Source organism: Gobius niger (genome assembly GCF_951799975.1).
Source record: "Gobius niger genome assembly, chromosome: 10".
NCBI lineage: Eukaryota > Metazoa > Chordata > Actinopteri > Gobiiformes > Gobiidae > Gobius > Gobius niger.
Window position 1 is genome coordinate 3196286 of NC_136861.1, and position 18690 is coordinate 3214975.

General features: G+C 46.7%; 1 protein-coding gene across 1 annotated transcript; it reads left to right on the plus strand.

Moving 5' to 3' along the window:
• The first annotated feature begins 760 nt into the window (after positions 1-760).
• Positions 761-17985, plus strand: LOC306968708 (myc-associated zinc finger protein-like). Its single transcript, XM_079564188.1, has 9 exons — positions 761-1888; positions 9215-9359; positions 9550-9809; positions 12426-12584; positions 13933-14183; positions 15108-15171; positions 15251-15422; positions 16408-16801; positions 17571-17985. The coding sequence occupies exons 1-8, from the start codon at positions 1856-1858 to the stop codon at positions 16788-16790; spliced, it is 1467 nt and encodes a 488-aa protein (XP_079420314.1). The 5' UTR covers positions 761-1855; the 3' UTR covers positions 16791-16801; positions 17571-17985.
• Positions 17986-18690: the final 705 nt, after the last annotated feature.

Consider the following 18690-nt stretch of genomic DNA (forward strand, 5'->3'; position numbering starts at 1 on the left):
GAATTTTTGTCACTTTTTTATTGAATTTTTGTCACTTTTTTATTTAATTTTTGTCACTTTTTTGTTGAATTTTTGTCACATTTTTGTTCAATTTTTGTTGAAATTTTGTCACTTTTTAGTTGAATTTTTGTCACATTTTTGTTGAATTTTGTCACATTTTTGTTGAATTTTTGTCACTTTTTTGTTGATTTTTTGTCGAAATTTTGTCACATTTTTGTTGAATTTTGTCACATTTTTGTTGATTTTTTGTCACTTTTTTGTAGAATTTTTGTCACTTTTTTATTGAATTTTTGTCACTTTTTTGTTGAATTTTTGTCACTTTTTTGTTGAATTTTTGTTGAAATTTTGTCACTTTTTAGTTGAATTTTTGTCACATTTTTGTTGAATTTTGTCACATTTTTGTTGAATTTTGTCACATTTTTGTTGCAATTACATCCTTGTTTTCTTCTAATTTTTTGTGGCTGTTTTGGTGCTTTTTTCTCAAGAAGCTTTTTGATTAGGGTAAAGCCAAACTGGAGAAAACGGGATCCGTTCAGGTGGGAGTTAAGAGGTTAAAGACTGGATTATGGAAGTTGAAAAGTTAGGAATGAGTGTGGACACATAATGGAGTCGGTTCCTATTTTCATTGTTTGTACTAATATATCAGGGAGGGGCTTAGAAAGAACAAAATTCAAATTTGACACAATAGAAAAACAGTAATTTAATCGTAAATATGAACCCGCTTCTCCAAACAAAGTGAAGGGTTTATTTTGAGCCGCCCCCGGGACCCCCTGAAGAGCCTCCCGCGGAGCCCCCAGGGCCGTCGGGCTCGGTGACCCCAGGTTCCCCCGGGTTCTGAGTCTTCCTGACTGGGCTGGACCGCGCGGGCAGTCGGTGGACGTGGCCCGGGCCCGTGTCTCTGACCTCGGCCGCAGCTGCGCGTCGTTTATCTTTAAGACGCGGAGGACTTCACCGCAGCGGGCACCATTTTCCCCGACATTTACCGACGCGTTTACCGAGCACCGACAGCCGTGGAGCCCGTCACAGCGTCACGTTCGCGCCAACCGGGGAGGAGGTTCGGTTCGAGCTGCAGCCGAGAGGGGGCGAGCGGAGCCCGGAGGAGCGGGGGCCAGCGGAGAGGCAGCCCGGGCGGCGTGAGGAGGAGTGGGGAGGGTTCACCAAATCCTTTCCCTTTAAAGCTGCGAGGGGCTGAAGACACGCGGTAAAAAAAGAAAACGGAGGGAGGAGGGCGCCGCGTCTGAAAAAAAAAAAAAAGGAAAAAAAAAAAAAAAAAACCCGGAGAGGAAAAAAAAAACATGTCGTTGCAGCGGGGCGGAGTCAGGGACGGAGGCCGGCCAGCAGCGCTCTGAACGCGGGGACAGCCACCAGGCGAGGCCGAGGCCGCGGCGCTGACGTGTGGGCCTCGGCGCGGGCTAGCGGTTCAATAAAACACACCTCCGCTGCTTTGAACGATGCTTTTGACTGCGTTTTGTTCATCGTGACATCACTTGCATGCCCTGTCACCAGTTAGCCATAAGCAAATGTATGAAAATGAACCATTAAATCGAAGGACAAGCATGGCTCCCGCGGATTAGCCCGTCCGCTCCTCCATTACCGCCATAATTATTCATAACTGCGTCAATATTGAGATTAATATTCAGCTTATTACTGAGGGCACACACACGCCAGGCCCCCCTCCGTGTCTCCGTGCCCGTTACTGAGCTACTCTCTCCCCGGTTTTGTTGATTTTTTGACGGGGTTGTGTGGTTCTTTCGGCGGCGCTTCGAGCTCCGCTGTAGCCGCTCTCCCCTCGCTGCTCCCCGGCCACTGCTCCCTCCGCCTGCCGCCTCCCCTCATCCTCTCAGCCCGGTGAACCATGGACACGTCGTGGAGTAATTTCCTCTTCCAGGTGAGTGTCGGATGGGTCGGGGCAGGGGGGGGTGGGGGGGAGAGGAGCACCCACCGAAGGGGCAGGGGGGCTGGGGGCCGGTGTGGATGCGGGAGGGGGGAGGTCACAGCCCGGGCAGGGTTTGGGCAGATGTCCCCTCTCCTGGCTGCTCCGTCTGGGGGGTCAGATCACAGCACTCAGGTACAAATCTGCAGATTGTGGCTCCTGTGGGGTTTGGGGGAGTCTGTGTTGTAGTTTAAAGTGTGTGTGTGAGGGGGGGAGGGGGGGAGGGGGGGGTGGGCTCTACATGACAGCCTTTACCATTATCCTCCTGTAAGCTTTATTCTCCACAGTAAAACTCATGTCCCGGTGTTTAGTCTCTTTAAAGTTTCCCCTTTTCCTGGTCTGGTGGCGCAGTGGTTAGTGCTTCACAGGAAGAAGGTCGTGGGTTTGATTCCCAGGGGAACAGGGCCTTTCTGTGGCGCACGTCCCCCACTTGTTCCCTCCGGTTTACGGACTTTGAAATCATTTTTACTTAAAGCCGCACCGTGTAGAATTTTCAACTTTACCGGGAGCGGGTGCGTCTCCAGCTCGTCTCCATGGAGATGTGACGAAAGGCAGTGGGATTTGAGATTTAAACAGGTTAGTTTCTCATCCAAGTCCGTTCTTTTATTACACGCTGCAGTAACAGCTGTGTCATCAGGAGCATGTTTTGTTTTGCCGCAACAGTACAGTCCAAAATGTTACGCAGTGCACCTTTAAGTACAAGTAGAAAGTAGGGATGGGCGATACCACATTTTTTGGAATCGATACGATACCGATACTTTTGGGGTCATTTTTGTCGATACCGATACTGGTCACTTCATATGGGTGAATGTATTTCAATCAATATGCATTTCTAAAACTGGTTATTGTATATAATTAACTGGTCAATTAAAATGATATTACTTTAACTGGTCAATTAAACAATACTAATGTGAAATTAAACAACATTTTAAATGAATACTTAAATGACAAACAGAACCTAAACCAGAATGATCAGCCCGGCTCAGTTCAATCCTTTGCTGTTGTGACAGTTTTGACTCAGAACAAAGAAATAAATCATCCTTTTGGGTTGATAACTGCTGCCCCGCCTTCTTTTTATATATGCAAATTAGTATACACTAATATTAGTAGACACTTTTTGCCCAATATCGATACTTAAAAAATAGCCGTTTGGTATCGATCCGCCCATCCCTAGTACAAAGTAGTGACTCAAACGATCAAGTACATGTATAAAAGTACTTGGATGAATGGTGTGTCCATGTAGTTTTTTGGGGGGGAAAGTGTGGATTTTGATGTTATCAAATAAAAACGGTCTTTTATCCCTGATTAGCGCTTAGCTGAGCTAATCAGCTAAACGTGTTAGCATCTCAAAAGCTAAAAATCACGTAAACTAACTTTTTGCTAACGTTGACGTGAGGCATTTCACTCGCAACTTTGTGACTACGAGCAGGGGCGAAGTACCACAGTCTGGGCCCTGGGTACAAACTATCCCCCTCCCCCCCATATGAAATTCACGTTTCATATTCTATGTTCTTTGACCACATGACAGTGATAACAGTGGTTTAGTGGCTTGACAGTGCAGTTCATTTATATTCTATTATAACTTTATTATATATACATTAACTAAGTGAAAAAATGCGTCGGCCAAAAAAGTGCTTCAAACACAAACACATCCAATACAATGTGTGCTGAGGTCATGGTTTGTTTGTTTGTTTGTTTGTTTGTTTGTTTGTTTCAAGTCAATGTTTGACCTGTAATTGCATCTGATTTGGCTTCAGTTACAGAAATGTAATAACCTTTAATCCTGTAGTGACAGATATTTAGATTAGGGGGGAATATTCTACTTTCATTGGGCGCATTAGCAGATCTCATTAAACAGGACGACTGCACCAGGACAGGGGATATTTGTGCTGAAAAACACATGTGAGACTTTAAAATAGGCTTTAAAATGCTATTTTACACAAAATGATGATACTATGACGTCTCTGTGGCCACAGGCCTGAACACAAAACTCAAGGTCTGTCTGATTTAGTCTCTCACATCTGAAGCCTTTACCTTGAAGTGTATTGTCAGTAAATTGTTTGGCTAATCGGCTAAACGGCTCGAGCTCCACCTTTCACTAGAACGACATTAACTCGTCTCCAAAGCTGCGCATTTAAAATACGTGAATCCAAATGCGCGCGGCTAATTAGCATCATTAATTTGTTGAAAACAGCTCGCTTGTGTTCAGTTCTTATAGTGTCAACTATGAGGAAACTTAGAAAGTACAACACAGAACGCTTTTTGCAGCACTCTGAGGCCCCTCCCCTGCTCTGGGCCCTGGGTACTCAGCACCCTTTACCCCCCCAGTCCGACGCCCCGACGAGGATGACGACGGCTCACACTAAACTCACAGAAATATATGTAATGTACGTTTGTTAAGTGGTGACGTCACAGCTCGACTTCCGGGGTCACAGATGTGCGAGAAACTACAAAAAACTCTTTAACCTCTTAACTCCCGCCTGAACCGAGAGGATCTTTTTACTCACGGCAACACATTGTTTTCCATCATTTTTTTGTTGGGTATTCAACTCATTTATGTATCTTTTTTGTCATTTTTTTCTCACATTTTTGGCATTTTTTGTCATATTTTTAATACATTTTAGTCAAATTTTTTGTCACATTTTAGTCATTTTTTCGTCATTTTTTTGTAATTTTTTTATCAATTTTTAGTCATTTTTTCGTCATTTTTTTTATCAATTTTGTATCAATTTTTTGTCATATTTTTTATCAAATTTTTGTCATTTTTGTGTCAATTTTTTATCACATTTTTGTCATTTTTTCGTCAATTTTTCGTCACTTTTTTGTCACATTTCCATCATTGTTTTTGTCTCAGTTTTGTAGCTTTTTTCCAGGAGCTTTCGGATTGGGGTAAAGCCAAACTGGAGAAAATGTGCTCAGTTAACAGTGTCATTGGGGACATTTCTGTTTCATTATCAAACAGAAAATCAATGTGAGCGAAGTTTCCCTTTTGACTTCATTGTCCTTTAACCTCTGAACTCCCGCCTGAACCGAGAGGATCTTTGTCCTCACGGCATCACATTGTTTTAATCATTTTTTTGTTGGGTTTTCAACTCATTTATGTAACTTTTTTGTAATTTTTTTGTCAATTTTTGGTCGCATTTTTGTCGCATTTTTGTAAAAAAATAAATAAATTTTTTGTCACATTTTTGTCATTTTTTTTAATCAATTTTGTATCAATTTTTTCTCACATTTTTGTCATTTTTTGTGTAATTTTTTTGTCACATTTTTTGTCAATTTTTTGTCATTTTTTTGTCATTTTATCAAATTTTTGTCACATTTTTGTAATTTTTTTTGTAATTTTTTTAATCAATTTTTTTGTCATTTTTTTGTCTTTTTATCAAATTTTTGTCACATTTTTGTAATTTTTTTTGTAATTTTTTTAGTCAATTTTGTATCAAATTTTTCTCACATTTTTCTCACAGTTTTGTCATTTTTTATCAAATTTTTGTCATTTTTGTGTCAATTTTTTATCACTTTTTTGTCACATTTCCATCATTGTTTTTGTCTCAGTTTTGTTGCTTTTTTCCAGGAGCTTTCGGATTGGGGTAAAGCCAAACTGGAGAAAATGTGCTCAGTGAACAATGTCATTGGGGACATTTCTGTTTCATTATCAAACAGAAAATCAATGTGAGCGAAGTTTCCCTTTTGACTTCATTGTCCTTTAACCTCTGAACTCCCGCCTGAACCGAGAGGATCTTTGTCCTCACGTCATCAGGTTTTTATCCATCAATTTTTTTGTTGGGCATTCGACTCATTTTTGTAACTTTTTTGTCATTTTTTCGTCATTTTTTTGTAATTTTTTAATCAATTTTTGTCAATTTTTGGTCGCATTTTTGTAAAAAAATAAATAAATTTTTTCTCACATTTTTGTCATTTTTTGTGTAATTTTTTTGTCACATTTTTGACAATTTTTGTCATTTTTTTGTCTTTTTATCAAATTTTTCTCACATTTTTCTCACAGTTTTGTCATTTTTTATCAAACTTTTGTCATTTTTGTGTCAATTTTTTATCACTTTTTTGTCACATTTCCATCATTGTTTTTGTCTCAGTTTTGTTGCTTTTTTCCAGGAGCTTTCGGATTGGGGTAAAGCCAAACTGGAGAAAATGTGCTCAGTGAACAATGTCATTGGGGACATTTCTGTTTCATTATCAAACAGAAAATCAATGTGAGCGAAGTTTCCCTTTTGACTTCATTGTCCTTTAACCTCTGAACTCCCGCCTGAACCGAGAGGATCTTTGTCCTCACGTCATCAGATTTTTATCCATCAATTTTTTTGTTGGGTATTCGACTCATTTATGTAACTTTTTTGTCATTTTTTCGTCATTTTTTTGTAATTTTTTTATCAATTTTTGTCAATTTTTGGTCACATTTTTGTCGCATTTTTGTAAAAAATAAAATAAAAATTTTGTCAAATTTTTGTCATTTTTTTTAATCAATTTTGTATCAATTTTTTCTCACATTTTTGTCATTTTTTGTGTAATTTTTTTGTCACATTTTTGTCAATTTTTTGTCATTTTTTTGTCTTTTTATCAAATTTTTGTCACATTTTTGTAATTTTTTTTGTAATTTTTTTAGTCAATTTTGTATCACATTTTTCTCACATTTTTCTCACAGTTTTGTCATTTTTTATCAAATTTTTGTCATTTTTGTGTCAATTTTTTGTCACTTTTTTGTCACATTTCCATCATTGTTTTTGTCTCAGTTTTGTTGCTTTTTTCCAGGAGCTTTCGGATTGGGGTAAAGCCAAACTGGAGAAAATGTGCTCAGTTAACAATGTCATTTTCAATGACGCCATAAATTGTGTGAAACAAAAACATAAAATCCTTTTTTTTTTTTACAAAGAACATTCCAAGAAAGTAACAGAAAATACAGAAAACTAAATAATTGGGAAGAACGCGGAGCACGAGGTGAACTCCATCTATTTATACATCGACATGAAACACAGGAAACCGATGCAGTATTTCAGTAAAAGTAATGAATGATAAAACTACTGTAAGAAGTACTGACGTGAACGTTTACTTCCTGATGAAAGGCTCAGGTGTTTTTAAAGTGAGGGTTTAGTGTTTTGTACGTTGTTAAGTTCATACATGTTTGTGGCGCAGAGAGCAGAGCGGGTCAAGTCACCGGAGGGTCGGCAGTTCGAATCCTCCTCACCTCAGTGTGTGCACACGCTGGGCTCAGTCAGATCACTCCGGGTGCAAACAGTTCTTACACCTTTCACAGCCAAGCCATGAATCCATGAATCGTGAAAATGATCTGTTGACCAGTGATTCTTAAAATTATGAATTGGTTCATAATATCACACTTTATTGCAGGGGTAGGTAACGTCAAATCCGGCCCTCCAGCACAGAACCTCTGGCTCCCATGATGATTTTGAGAAATATTATTATACAAATAAGAGATAAAATACCTGTTAAAGTAAGTCTTAAAAAGCGAGAAATAGTGTCAGTGTTTTAAACATGTCCCGCTTGGTCATATATAATGTTAAACAGTGATTCTCTCCTGGGGGGTCGGGCCCTAAAGTGGGTCACGGAACCATTTTCAGTGAGTCGCGAGTCTATAGGGAACTTTTATTCAGTATTTTCCATCTGAAACTGCAGGAAACACTCACTGTGTCTGTTCACCTGTTACTGTCAGCTCAGCGTGAGGGGAGGCCAGTGTTTTTCAACCTTTTTTTCATTGAAAATATCACGAGGCACCAGCAGAAAATGTTAAAAGTGTAACTCTGTAGCCTATAGTCATCAGAGTGTCTTGAATAGGAACACCGTGTAGTCTCGCTAGTAACAAAGCCTCAATACATCACTAATTCTCTTTTCTCAAAGAAATGAACTCCCTGATATGGAAGAGTATTATCTGGTTACTCTGCCGATCACTGGACAGCACAGACACTCCAACGGTTCATTATTTGTGGATAATAATGCATTTGTCTAGTGTGCCACGGCACAGTGGTTGAAAAACACTGGGTTCGGGTGAACCACTATGACTGGAGACCGTACAGCCTACAGTGTGATGCCTCATTTGAAAGCTAAGCCCTTCTAGTTTCTGCAAATGTGAGATGAAACAACATACATTACATTTGCCATTCTTAACCCTAATCATATCCTGGTTAGGGTTAACTAACTCTAACCCCCTGATCAGGTCCCAGGTTAAAGTGAATGTTATCGGGTTGTTTTGATCATAAATTCAGTCTTAAAGGGAAATCTGCTGCTTGTTCAACAAAAACGTGTGTAGAAAATACAATATTTGATACGATACATGACAAATTACACTTTTCTTTGGGTCCTGGGCTGGTCGTCCGAGGGTGACGGTGGAACCCAAAGCCTCTTGGGAAACACAGCCCTTGGGTGTTTTGAGAATGATGAAAATCGGCCGTTCACGACGCAGACTCGCCTCCCCTGGTTTATTGTTTATTACCTGTATGGAAATGTATAGCTAGTCGTAAATGTTGAATATGGCCCTGTTCTTTGTTTCTCAGTATTAAACATCAAATTTAACGACATACGTTATATAACGATATCATGATTATGTGAAACGTGGAAATCTCATATCGTCCCATCTCTCGTCCCAACTCAAATAAACATATTTTTAAAGCAGCACTAGTAGTTCCTGTGGGGGTGATACACGTGTATTAACACTTGTATTAACACGTGTATTAACACTTGTATTAACACGTGTTAATACACGTGTTAATACAAGTGTTAATGTGTTGACAAATTTCAAATTAGATGCACCCACAATAAGTTCAAACAGATTGTGAAAGTTCTCCCAATATCACTTGTAGCTATGATTAAGCAGGATATAATATATTCAAAAGTCACTCCTACCTTAAAGGAACAGGCCAGCGTTTTCCATACTGAGATATGTTCTTACCTGAGCTTTGACGAGTTCTTTAGGACCTGTCTGATCTTCAGTCACGTAAACACAGTGCAGACGGCGTTAGCATTTAGCCTCTCCCTCTCTCCTCTATAGCTCCAAAACAGGTCAAGATAGAAGCTACCGAGCTCTTCCACGTTTTCCCTATTTAAATATGGTTACGTGAAGTGTTCCACTACAAAGTATATTTACACAAAATTAAACAATGTGGATTTTCTAAGCGGTTAAAAGGGGGAACTATATTGTAAGGCGTAATAATACCAGGAGTAGCTTGAAATCCGCGCAGTAATCTTCACTTTACTGTGCGGATGCCAAAGTACTCCTGGCGATGTTTTCAGTCCTGTGACGCTGAACTCTCCCCTCAGACGTCGTCGTCTCAGGCACAGACGGACGCCCCGCTTCAGTCCGAGCTGCTCCCGGAGCTGGACACTCAGGGCCCGGCGGACGAGCAGCTGGTCAGCCCCCCGTCCACCGTGGACACGGCGGCGCTGAGCGAGGAGCCGCTGCCAGGTCAGTGTGTGAGGCCAGACTTCTGCCATCGAAACACCGACCTCTGAACTCCACCAAAGTATCTCCAGAAGGACTTTTAGATTTTCGGACAAAATTTACACAAAATGTAAAACTGAGACATTTTCTTCAGACGTGTGTGTGAGGATGACCCTGGGACATGCTTATGAAGTTTGTAAACGTGTCTCTGCAGTGAAGCCGCTCCCGAAGCCGGCTCGCCCCGCCCACATCTGTGCCACCTGTAACAAAGAGTTCAAGAACAGCTACAACCTGCGGCGGCACCAGTCTGTGCACACGGGCATCAAGATGAAGGACCGGGCGGCGCGGGAGAAAGAGGAGGGGCTTAAACCGCGAGCCGAGAAGCAGACGGTGCCTCTGAGTCTGCTGCAGCTCACGCTGCCCACGCACACGCTGCCCACGCACACGCTGCACACGCACACGCTGCACACGCAGGTGAGGACACGCCCCCCACGCACACGCTGCACACGCAGGTGAGGACACGCCCCTCACGCACACGCTGCCCACGCACACGCTGCACACGCAGGTGAGGACACGCCCCTCACGCACACGCTGCCCACGCAGGTGAGGCCACGCCCCGCACGCACACGCTGCACACGCAGGTGAGGACACGCCCCTCACGCACACGCTGCACACGCAGGTGAGGACACGCCCCTCACGCACACCCTGCCCACGCACACGCTGCCCACGCACACGCTGCCCACGCACACGCTGCCCACGCACACGCTGCCCACGCACACGCTGCACACGCACACGCTGCCCACGCACACGCTGCACACGCACACGCTGCCCACGCACACGCTGCCCACGCACACGCTGCCCACGCACACGCTGCCCACGCACACGCTGCACACGCACACGCTGCCCACGCACACGCTGCACACGCACACGCTGCCCACGCACACGCTGCACACGCAGGTGAGGACACGCCCCTCACGCACACGCTGCCCACGCACACGCTGCCCACGCACACGCTGCCCACGCACACGCTGCACACGCAGGTGAGGACACGCCCCTCACGCACACGCTGCCCACGCACACGCTGCCCACGCACACGCTGCCCACGCACACGCTGCACACGCACACGCTGCCCACGCACACGCTGCACACGCAGGTGAGGACACGCCCCTCACGCACACCCTGCCCACGCACACGCTGCCCACGCACACGCTGCCCACGCACACGCTGCCCACGCACACGCTGCCCACGCACACGCTGCCCACGCACACGCTGCACACGCACACGCTGCCCACGCACACGCTGCACACGCAGGTGAGGCCACGCCCCACACACGCACACGCTGCACACGCAGGTGAGGCCACACCCCACACACGCACACGCTGCACACGCAGGTGAGGACACGCCCCTCACGCACACCCTGCCCACGCACACGCTGCACACGCAGGTGAGGCCACACCCCACACACGCACACGCTGCACACGCAGGTGAGGACACGCCCCTCACGCACACCCTGCCCACGCACACGCTGCACACGCAGGTGAGGACACGCCCCTCACGCACACCCTGCCCACGCACACGCTGCACACGCAGGTGAGGACACGCCCCTCACGCACACGCTGCCCACGCACACGCTGCACACGCAGGTGAGGCCACACCCCACACACGCACACGCTGCACACGCAGGTGAGGACACGCCCCTCACGCACACCCTGCCCACGCACACGCTGCACACGCAGGTGAGGACACGCCCCTCACGCACACCCTGCCCACGCACACGCTGCACACGCAGGTGAGGACACGCCCCTCACGCACACGCTGCCCACGCACACGCTGCCCACGCACACGCTGCCCACGCACACGCTGCCCACGCACACGCTGCACACGCAGGTGAGGACACGCCCCTCACGCACACGCTGCCCACGCACACGCTGCACACGCAGGTGAGGACACGCCCCTCACGCACACGCTGCCCACGCACACGCTGCCCACGCACACGCTGCCCACGCACACGCTGCCCACGCACACGCTGCACACGCAGGTGAGGCCACGCCCCACACACGCACACGCAGGTGAGGCCACGCCCCACACACGCACACGCAGGTGAGGCCACGCCCCGTACACACGCACACGCAGGTGAGGACACACATTGGCTGTATCCGAATGTCCACACTATTCCCTATATAGTGACTATATAGTGCTCACGCCATGTCGTAGGGGTGTCCGAATGTCCAGAGAGAAAAAAGTAGTGCACTCGAAATTTCCCACAATGCATCTGGAAAAGTAGTGAGCATCGATGGTCACTAAACGGGTCAATATAGACCACAATGCATTGCGAGAGTGGGAGAAGAGCCTGACAGAGACAGGTCTGTGAACTAAACACGACTGAAGTAAATCAGCTGTTTCAGTCGTGTGTTGCGTATTTGTCATGAATAAATGACCTTAATATAACCGGATACGGTGAAAAGATGCTAACGCTAGCTGCTTACCTTTAGCTTGCGCTGTTAAATGACTGACAGCTTCCTCTCGAATAATCCAAGATATTCACGTAAAATCCATGTGAAGTAAAAGCGTATCTGACTCGTATTTATCCATAAATATTCCACTGTCTTCATGAGTCTGGTTGGTCTTTATCGCAGAAATACTTTATTCCAGGAGTTTCGCGAACTTTTAGCAGATGTAGTCACTCAATCTGCTGGCGCTTCGGACACCTGCCTGTGACCTACTTTCGGCGTCTCTGAGCTCACGCTGGGGTGACTTTTTATTTTTTATTTTTTTGCTTTTTTGGTGATGATAGTAACGCCTGTAAAAATGACAAAACAGTTGTTCTGTTTCATAAAATAAACGTAACAATAAATAAATTCAGATAAAAAATTTAAAAAAACATATCTGCAGCTGCAGCGCGTGACGTCACGCAGCGCGGTGAAATTCGTGGCTTGTGTCCGAATCGCCAACAGAATCAGTGACTATATAGTCGACTATATAGTGCGGGCCTATGTAGTGAATGAGGGGTTAGGGGATAGTGTGGACATTCGGACACAGCCATTGTTTCTCGTTGCTTCACTGACGCTGCTCTGTCTCTGACACACACAGGCCCCGCCCACTGTCTCCGTCACCATGGATGCCGTCTCCGTCTCGCTAGCGCCGGCGACCGTCTCCATCGCCCCGGCGACCGTGGCCATGGCCGGGCCCCCTCAGCCCCTCCCTCAGCCGCTGCAGGCCGCCGTGGTGGTGGTGGGCTCCGTGGAGCAGGTGAGCGGTGGCACAGGGGTTAGGTCCTGTAAACATCTGCACTTTATCCTTGTGGCTGTTTCACCGTCAGCGGCTTCACCGAGCACATTCATCCAGTCTCCATTTGAAAGCTAAGACCCACAAACCTGATCTCAGCAGATCGTTTTCCTTTTTTTGTTGTGTTTCAGCACAGGTCGACGATGTGGTTTTTCTCAGGCCGATGTCAATCTGCTCGGCCGATATTTCGGCCGATTTTTCCAAATGTCGGGTTCATAATCCTGTAAAAACATGAACACTTGGCTCCAGAGGCTGATTTATTTCATTACTTTAGGTCAGGGGCGGACTGGCCACATGTCCATTCTGGAAGAGCACAGAAGGGCCACCGGTCCCGCCTCAACCGAGCTTTACCCAAATCTAAAAGCTAAAAACAAAAGCATCAAAATAGCGACAAAAAGAGGATGAAAACATGAGAAAAACACGGACAAAAAAACACAACAAAAAATGATAGAAAAAATAATTTCAAAAACAACAAAAATGTGGCGACGTGACGAGAAGCTCTCCAGTCGAGAAGCTTTTAGATTTGGGTAAAGCCCAGTATAAAAAAACATGAATCTAAAAGGAATTCCGTGGAGTATGGTGCACCACAAGGTTCAATTTTGGGACCATTATTATTTATTATTTATATGACTGATTTTGCTTCTGTTTCTACGACCGCCTTTCCCGCTCTTTTTGCTGATGATGCCGATCAAAAAAATAATAATAAAAAGCCGAACTGGGGAAAATGCACTCGTTGTTGTTTAGGCGGGGGGTCAGAGGTTAAAATATGTATTTGTGCAAGTGCACAGTTACGCTGATTTGGGCCAGGCTGGTCCGAGTCCAGGGCTGTTTGTTTTCAGTCCCAGTCCGCCCCTGCTTTAGGTGATTAAGTAGTTTCTGCCCCAGCTTTGATTAGCTGCCGTTAGCTTTAGCATGCTGCCGTTAGCATTAGCATACTGTTGCTAGCCGCTGCATTTTGCGCGGTGATCAAAAATACAATTGTGGAGGTTCAAACTAACGGAGCTTCATAATGACTTGCAGGTTTAGTGAAACTTATATTTAACAAACTCGTGGGAGGACTCGTTCTAAAGCCCCGACTTTGCACGAAACAGGACCTCAGGAGAAATCGGCTTTAATCGGCGCTTGATCGGCCGAAAGCCGATATTGTAAAATCCCCATATGTATATTCCGGTCGACCTGTAGTTTTCATCGTTTTTGAGGCTTTTTTCCAGAGGCTTCAGTTTGGGTAAAGTGCTCGGTGGAGGCGGGGCTTAGGAGGCTAAACAACAGTAAATCTTAAAGAAACATACGACATGTGACTCTCCTCCCGCAGACGCCGGCGCCCGCCCCCAGCGCCCCCGCCGTCCGGAAGAACCACGCGTGTGAGGCGTGTGGGAAGGCCTTCCGGGACGTGTACCACCTGAACCGCCACCGCCTGTCCCACTCGGACGAGAAGCCGTACTCCTGCCCCATCTGCCAGCAGCGCTTCAAACGCAAGGACCGCATGAGCTACCACGTGCGCTCGCACCAGGGCGGCGTGGAGAAGCCCTACGTGTGCCCGCACTGCGCCAAGGCCTTCTCACGGTAACATCACGGTTTCCATAACACGGCCAAAAGAGTCCCCTATCACCCCCCTGACTAAACTGAGCACATCCCCCCTCGCCAACGACCCCCTCTGTTTTATACACGGGGAGATCGGTCACTCAAACAGATCCGTTTCATCAGAATGGCTTATATGTGGTCACGTGTTGCAGAAGTCCCTTCGATAACAATCTACGGCGGCGCCGGGAGAGCCGAGGCTTTTTTAAATGATCAAAGACACATCGACTGTAGTTGAGCTTCACAACGGTCACAGCCAGGGCTGGGTACCGTTAAACGGTTCCTACTTGGTACTGACCAAAAAGCTCCAGTAGAGGGCGGTATCGAAAACCCTGTTTTTTTCGGTGCTAATTTTCTGTACTTTTTCTCCAAACGTCAATAAATGATCCACAGTGAGTCTAAAAAAGCCTGAACTCATGAGCAGCTTCAGCACAAATGCAGAAGCAAAGCTGTAACTCTTCAGTCTTTTATTTTGGCGTGCAGGCACTTCTTGATTGGAGTTTACAGCCTATAGGCCAGAGTAACGCCTCATTTGAAAGCTAAGGATATTTTTCCATCTCATTTTTGCCACTTCTTCACTTCACTTTCATTGGTTCATTTTGAGGCTTTTTTGTTGCATTTTCATCCTGCGTTTGAAACGAGGAGGTTCGGTCTGACTGTAGCTCCTGGCGTGAACCACCAGGGGCGCTGTAACGCTGGCGGAGGTGGTAGCTCCTCGTGTGAACCACCAGGGGCGCTGTAACGCTGGCGGAGGTTGTAGCTCCTCGTGTGAACCACCAGGGGCGCTGTAACGCTGGCGGAGGCTGTAGCTCCCTGTGTGAACCACCAGGAGCGCTGTAACGCTGGCGGAGGTTGTAGCTCCTCGTGTGAACCACCAGGGGCGCTGTAACGCTGGTGTTTGTGTTTCAGGCCGGACCACCTGAACAGCCACGTGAGGCAGGTCCACTCCACGGAGCGGCCCTTCAAATGCACCGTACGCTCGTCTCTGTCTTTATTCTCTGGTGTTTCCGTGTGACCTCTGACCTCTGACCTGGCTCCTCCCCCCCCCGCAGACCTGCACGTCGGCGTTCGCCACCCGGGACCGCCTCCGGGCCCACCTGATCCGGCACGAGGAGAAGGTCCCGTGTCACATCTGCGGAAAACTGCTGTCGGCCGCTTACATCACGGATCACATGAGGGTCCACAACCAATCACAGCACCACTCCTGCCACCTGTGCAACCGCAGTAAGTACTTATACTTATACTACTACTACTACTACTACTACTACTACTGCCACTCCTGCCACCTGTGCAACCGCAGTAAGTACTTATACTTATACTACTACTACTACTACTACTACTACTACTGCCACTCCTGCCACCTGTGCAACCGCAGTAAGTACTTATACTTATACTACTACTACTACTACTACTACTGCTACTGCCACTCCTGCCACCTGTGCAACCGCAGTGCGTACTTATACTTATACTACTACTACTACTACTACTACTACTACTGCCACTCCTGCCACCTGTGCAACCGCAGTGCGTACTTATACTTATACTACTACTACTACTACTACTACTGCTACTGCCACTCCTGCCACCTGTGCAACCGCAGTGCGTACTTATACTTATACTACTACTACTACTACTACTACTACTACTGCCACTCCTGCCACCTGTGCAACCGCAGTGCGTACTTATACTACTATACTACTATACTGCTACTGCTACTGCCACTCCTGCCACCTGTGCAACCGCAGTGCGTACTTATACTTATACTACTATACTACTATACTACTACTGTTACTACTACTGCCACTCCTGCCACCTGTGCAACCGCAGTAAGTACTTATACTTATACTTATACTTATACTACTACTACTACTACTACTGCTACTACTGCCACTCCTGCCACCTGTGCAACCGCAGTGCGTACTTATACTTAGACTACTACTATACTACTACTACTACTGTTAATACTACTACTACTGCCACTCCTGCCACCTGTGCAACCGCAGTGCGTACTTATACTTAGACTACTACTATACTACTACTACTACTGTTAATACTACTACTACTGCCACTCCTGCCACCTGTGCAACCGCATTACGTACTTATACTTATACTACTACTACTACTACTACTACTGTTACTACTACTTCATTGCTTCATTCATGACTCTCCTCTTTGCCCTGTGGCTGAACTCTCCCCCTCCTCCTCCCAGGCTTCACCACACTGACGTACCTGCGCGTCCACGCCCAGAAGCACCACGGGCAGGAGTGGAAGGAGAGCGGGGGGGCGAGGGGAGCGTTCGGGGGGGCGGCGGGCGGCGTGCTGCTGTGCCAGCTGTGCGGCGTCCAGTGTAAGACGGCCACGCAGCTGCAGGGTCACATGGGCACGCACGCTCAGAGCGAGGCGCGGGACGGCCCGGGCATCCAGGCGGTGACCGTGGCGGCCGTGGGCGAGGTCGGCGTGGGCGTGGCGGTGGAGGCGGTGCCCATGGGAACCATTGCCGTGGGAACCAGCGGCGAGTCGAGCGTGGCCCAGAGCGCCGTGGAGCTGCTGGTGACAGACTGCTCCTCCATCAGCGACCAGGCCCACAGCTAACAGAGAAGCAGGTGAGCCACGCCCACACACGGGCCACGCCCACATGAGCCACGCCCACACGGGCCATGCCCACACAGGCCACGCCCACAGAGGCCACGCCCTTACAGATAACAGAGAACCAGGTGAGCCACGCCCACACGGGGCCACGCCCACACATGCCACGCCCACACAGGCCACGCCCCCACACAGGCCAATCCCCCACATGCCACGCCCACACAGGCCACACTCACAGCTAACAGAGAAGCAGGTGAGCCACGCCCACACGGGCCACGCCCACACATGCCACGCCCACACAGGCCACGCCCACACAGGCCACGCCCCCACACAGACCAATCCCCCACATGCCACGCCCACACGGGCCACGCCCACACATGCCACGCCCACAAAGGCCACGCCCACACAGGCCACGCCCACAGCTATCAGAGAACCAGGTGAGACTCAGGAAACTCACGCATGAGGAAATAGCACCACCGTGTGTCGATAAAAGGCATTACATTAGTTCCTATTATTTCACCTACATATAAATATGCAAGAGGTTTTAGATTTAGCTTTGGGTGAAATTAGAAGCTAAAGTTGGCATTTTACATTCAAACACAGATGTTTCTGCTCGATCTGCTTCTAAAGGACATTCAGGTCTATTTATTATGTTCAGTCAAAGACATAAACACTAGGAGCTAATTATTAGATTTGAATGTAGATTAGATTTGTGTCTGAAAGTGTGCATGCTACATGCTACATGCTACATGCTGCCGTGGCCTCTCTGACTCTGTGTTTCCGCAGGTGGTTTGGCAGACGCCTGGTTCAGGACCGCGGCTTTGGCAGAACTCTAAACTCTTGTACATATATCTGAGTGAAACGACTCCAGCGCTCGGACGACGGACTCATACAAAAGTGTATTTTTAACCCTTTCACGGCGCCATCCTTCTCCTCTGTTGGCGTTTGTTTTTCGCAGCCCATCATGATTTCGTCAGACTTTTGGATTCGTACGGACTTAATTTATTTGCGGACGGGACGACGACGGCGAGCTGTAAATCTCCATCAAACGTTTTGAATGTGCATAACTTTGGGATATTCTTTGTCTCGGATGATTTGTACCGGTCATGTTCTTCGTAGCTTCTTTGGTGACTTCTGTCTGTGGCTGCGCAGACTGTATCAGCGCATAGTGCATAGAACTTACTGTATTAAAGCCAAACTGAATCAATGTCGCCTCCCAGTGTTTTACCTCCGTGTTCTTTGTCCCCCGAGTCAATCATGTGGATCCTCAAGGTCAACTTTGCTGAAGTTATGTCAGACATAAACTCACCGCACTCTGGTATGGTGAGTTTAGACCAGGGGTGTCCAAACCTTTGGTCTCCGAGGCCAAAATGAAAAAGTGGCTGTGGGTAGAGGGCCAAATACAGCGATGTCGAGCGTGAAGCACATATAACTGCATATAATAATAGTCACTTTATTTTAGTTTTCGATAGACCTACATTTGCATTTCTATCTATCTAAGATTCTATCTAAAACAAATGTTAACTCTGGCCAAAGCCTAGTTTTAGTAGAACAAAATCAACAATCGAAGCAATTTAGTGCAAAATGTAAAAAAAAAACAACACCTGTGTCTGCAGCTCCTACAGTGATTTTGCCTCAAAATTTGTTCACTCAAAGAAAATGCAACATTAGGTCATTTTGAAAGTGGCCGTTCAGCATCAATTCTTTTACCAGTCATTTTTGAACATGTACCTTTGTTAATGTCAACAACCTTTGCAATAAAAGTTGGAGAACTGGGAAAGCGAGTGCCTCGCTCCCACTTTCTTTCATTGTATATATTTTGGACCCACGCTGGAACCTCGATGAGCACCGATCTATTTACAAATTGAGATCCTGGTGAGCACATCCTCAATATTTTTTCTACACC